At 61.1% G+C, this 2,491-nt stretch overlaps 1 protein-coding gene across 1 annotated transcript in view; it reads left to right on the top strand.

Annotated features, from left to right (window-relative positions):
• ANXA6 (annexin A6) overlaps positions 1 to 2,491 on the top strand; it is a 10,834-nt gene that overhangs the window by 3,600 nt on the left and 4,743 nt on the right. The window contains exons 13-16 of the mRNA XM_009572122.1: positions 553 to 634; positions 895 to 998; positions 1,447 to 1,560; positions 2,159 to 2,249. Of these exons, the coding sequence (XP_009570417.1) occupies positions 553 to 634; positions 895 to 998; positions 1,447 to 1,560; positions 2,159 to 2,249 (391 nt within the window). The remainder of the gene's footprint in view (positions 1 to 552; positions 635 to 894; positions 999 to 1,446; positions 1,561 to 2,158; positions 2,250 to 2,491) is intronic.

Raw genomic sequence — 2,491 nt, forward strand, 5'->3', positions numbered from 1 at the left:
CACCCCGGCCGGGGCACAGCCGTGCCGTGGGGAGCTGGCACCCTGCATGCAGCTGGAGGGTGCACACAAAAGGGTGCTTTGGGATGTGCAGAAAAGACACCCTGAGCCCTACGTGCAGGTGCATGGGGAGGATGGAGATGTACTGGGAGCTGTAAGGATGCAGGAGGGTAGAATCACAGGGCAGGAGCAGGCACCCTTTCAGCAACTCCTCTTCTGGCTCTCAGCTGATGCGGCCAGCCCCGGCCGAGGTGTCCCAGTGCTAGGGGAGGCGGGTATAACACCGAGCAGGACACCGAGACTCCAGGGACTGTCTGTTGCTGTCTTCTCCCTGCTCTCTGCTGGCCTGGCTACGGTTTGCCCCTCGATGGAGGGGGTGACAGTGGCGGGGACATCCTCACTGAGCCCCAGGTGCTTGCACTAACACACGACCTGCTTTGGCCTCAGCTTGCCGGGTGGCACCTTCCCTCCCTCTCTCTGTCCCTTTCTCTCTCCATCCCTCCCTCCATCCCACCCAGCTCAGGGATGAACCCAAACCCCTCTGTGCATCCACAGCTGCGAGGAACCGTGCAGCCCACGGAAGACTTCAATGACGACGGGGACGCGCAGGTGCTGAGGAAGGCGATGAAGGGCCTGGGTAAGCAGGGCCCATGCGTCCAGCCCCTTCCTGCTGCTCCTCAACAGCTCCTGCGGCAGAAAACCCACCCTGGCCCATGCAGGGCTGCATGAAAGTCCCGGGGGGAATAAAAAGATGGTTTTGGAGCTGTGGGAGCTCTCCCTTCCCCACCCTCCCCACTTTGCGGGGGTGGGGGTGGTGATGTGCCCGCGGTCAGGGGTGACACAGTGTGGCTCTGCTGGCCCCCTCGGCTCTCCCCAGCATCACTGCTGTCATTGCAGGCACGGATGAAGGGGCCATCATCGAGGTGGTGACGCAGAGGAGCAACGCCCAGAGGCAGCAGATCCTAAAGGCTTACAAGGCTCACTACGGCAGGGGACTGCCAGCCCCCCCCCTTTCACCCTGCTCCTTCCTTCTGCCCGCATCCTGCCCCCTCCCATGCGGAAATCTGCCCCTCGCTGAAAGAAATCCTGCCCAGTGACCCTGCTCCTTCCTTCTGCCCCCTCCCATGCGGAGATCTGCCCCTCGCTGAAAGAAATCCTGCCCAGTGGGCAGCCAGGGCACCCCGCTTTGCTCTGTCGTGACTCCCCCAAGGAAGAACAAGTTGTGGGTGCGCTACCAGCCTGAGGGGAGGGCATCCTCAGTCCCGCACAGAGGACTCCAGAGCCAGGATCTCCCCAAAGCCATCCCCCAAAATGTCACCTTAAACCACCCCAAGGGTCTTCCCAGATGTGTCCCACCTCCACGCTCTCGTCCCATTTTCTCCCCGGCATTGCCTCAGCTGGTCCGTTCCTGTGGAGGAGCTGGGGACTGAACTCTAAACATTCTTGCAGGACCTGATGGCAGACCTGAAATCTGAGCTGTCGGGCAGCCTGGCAAAGCTGATCCTTGGGCTCATGCTGACACCGCCGCAGTACGACGCCAAGCAGCTGAGGAAGGCTGTGGAGGTAACTGCCACGCTGGTGGGATCAGTTTCAGCACACGAGGACGAGGCGGTCTTCGTTGTGGTTGTACCTGTGCTGCTGGTGGCCCGGGGCTGTGAGTGCACCCCAGCTTCACGTGCCCCCAGGCTCTCGTCTCCTATGCGGAAGGAAAGCAGAGCAGAAAGCACCAGGACAAAGACCTGGTTTGCACTCAAGACCTGCCAGGAGCCCAGTTTGGCCTCTTTGCAGCCCAGCATGCTCTAGCCAGCTCGTACACAAAGCCTCTCAGGCAGGCCTCCCGCTGCTTTACAGAGCATCCCCGCTTTGCAGCAGGAGCAGTGCCCTGCCAGGCGCTCACATAGGAGAGCCAGGGTAGGGGCAAACTGGTGGCGTGCACCACTATCCACCAGTCACACCAGTTGGACCCCACTAGCAGCACACTTGGACACTTCCATGCTGGTTCCTACCAGCCCTTGGGGACGTTTGCTGGACTTGGACTTTCGGCACATGGTAGCCCTGGGGTTAGGGCAGCCCCTCCTTGCCTGGCACCGGCGGGGCGATGCCACCGTGTCCCCATCCAGCACTGGCACCCGCAGCACCCCACCATACCGCTCTCTTCCAGGGGGCCGGCACAGACGAGAGCATCCTCATCGAAATCATGGCCACGCGGAACAACCAGGAGATCGCAGCTATCAACGAGGCATATCAGGAAGGTACGGCACAGGAGGGATGTGGGGAGCACCCGGGTCCTGGGCACGGACCGGGTTTAACGCTGCACGAGGCCCTTTTCAGAGCCTGTGGTACAACTGTTGTCTCTGGGTTGGGTCTGTGGCTTGGCACTCTGAATGTCTATTAGTCCTTCCAGGCAAGAGCAGCTCTTCCCCAGGTCCAATACCTTATTAAAGAGCAGTGGAAACATGGGATGAGGCTGGCAGGAGTCCTCAAATCCGCGCTG

The sequence above is a fragment of the Fulmarus glacialis genome, unplaced genomic scaffold (assembly GCF_000690835.1).
Source record: "Fulmarus glacialis isolate BGI_N327 unplaced genomic scaffold, ASM69083v1 scaffold20002, whole genome shotgun sequence".
Classification (NCBI taxonomy): domain Eukaryota; kingdom Metazoa; phylum Chordata; class Aves; order Procellariiformes; family Procellariidae; genus Fulmarus; species Fulmarus glacialis.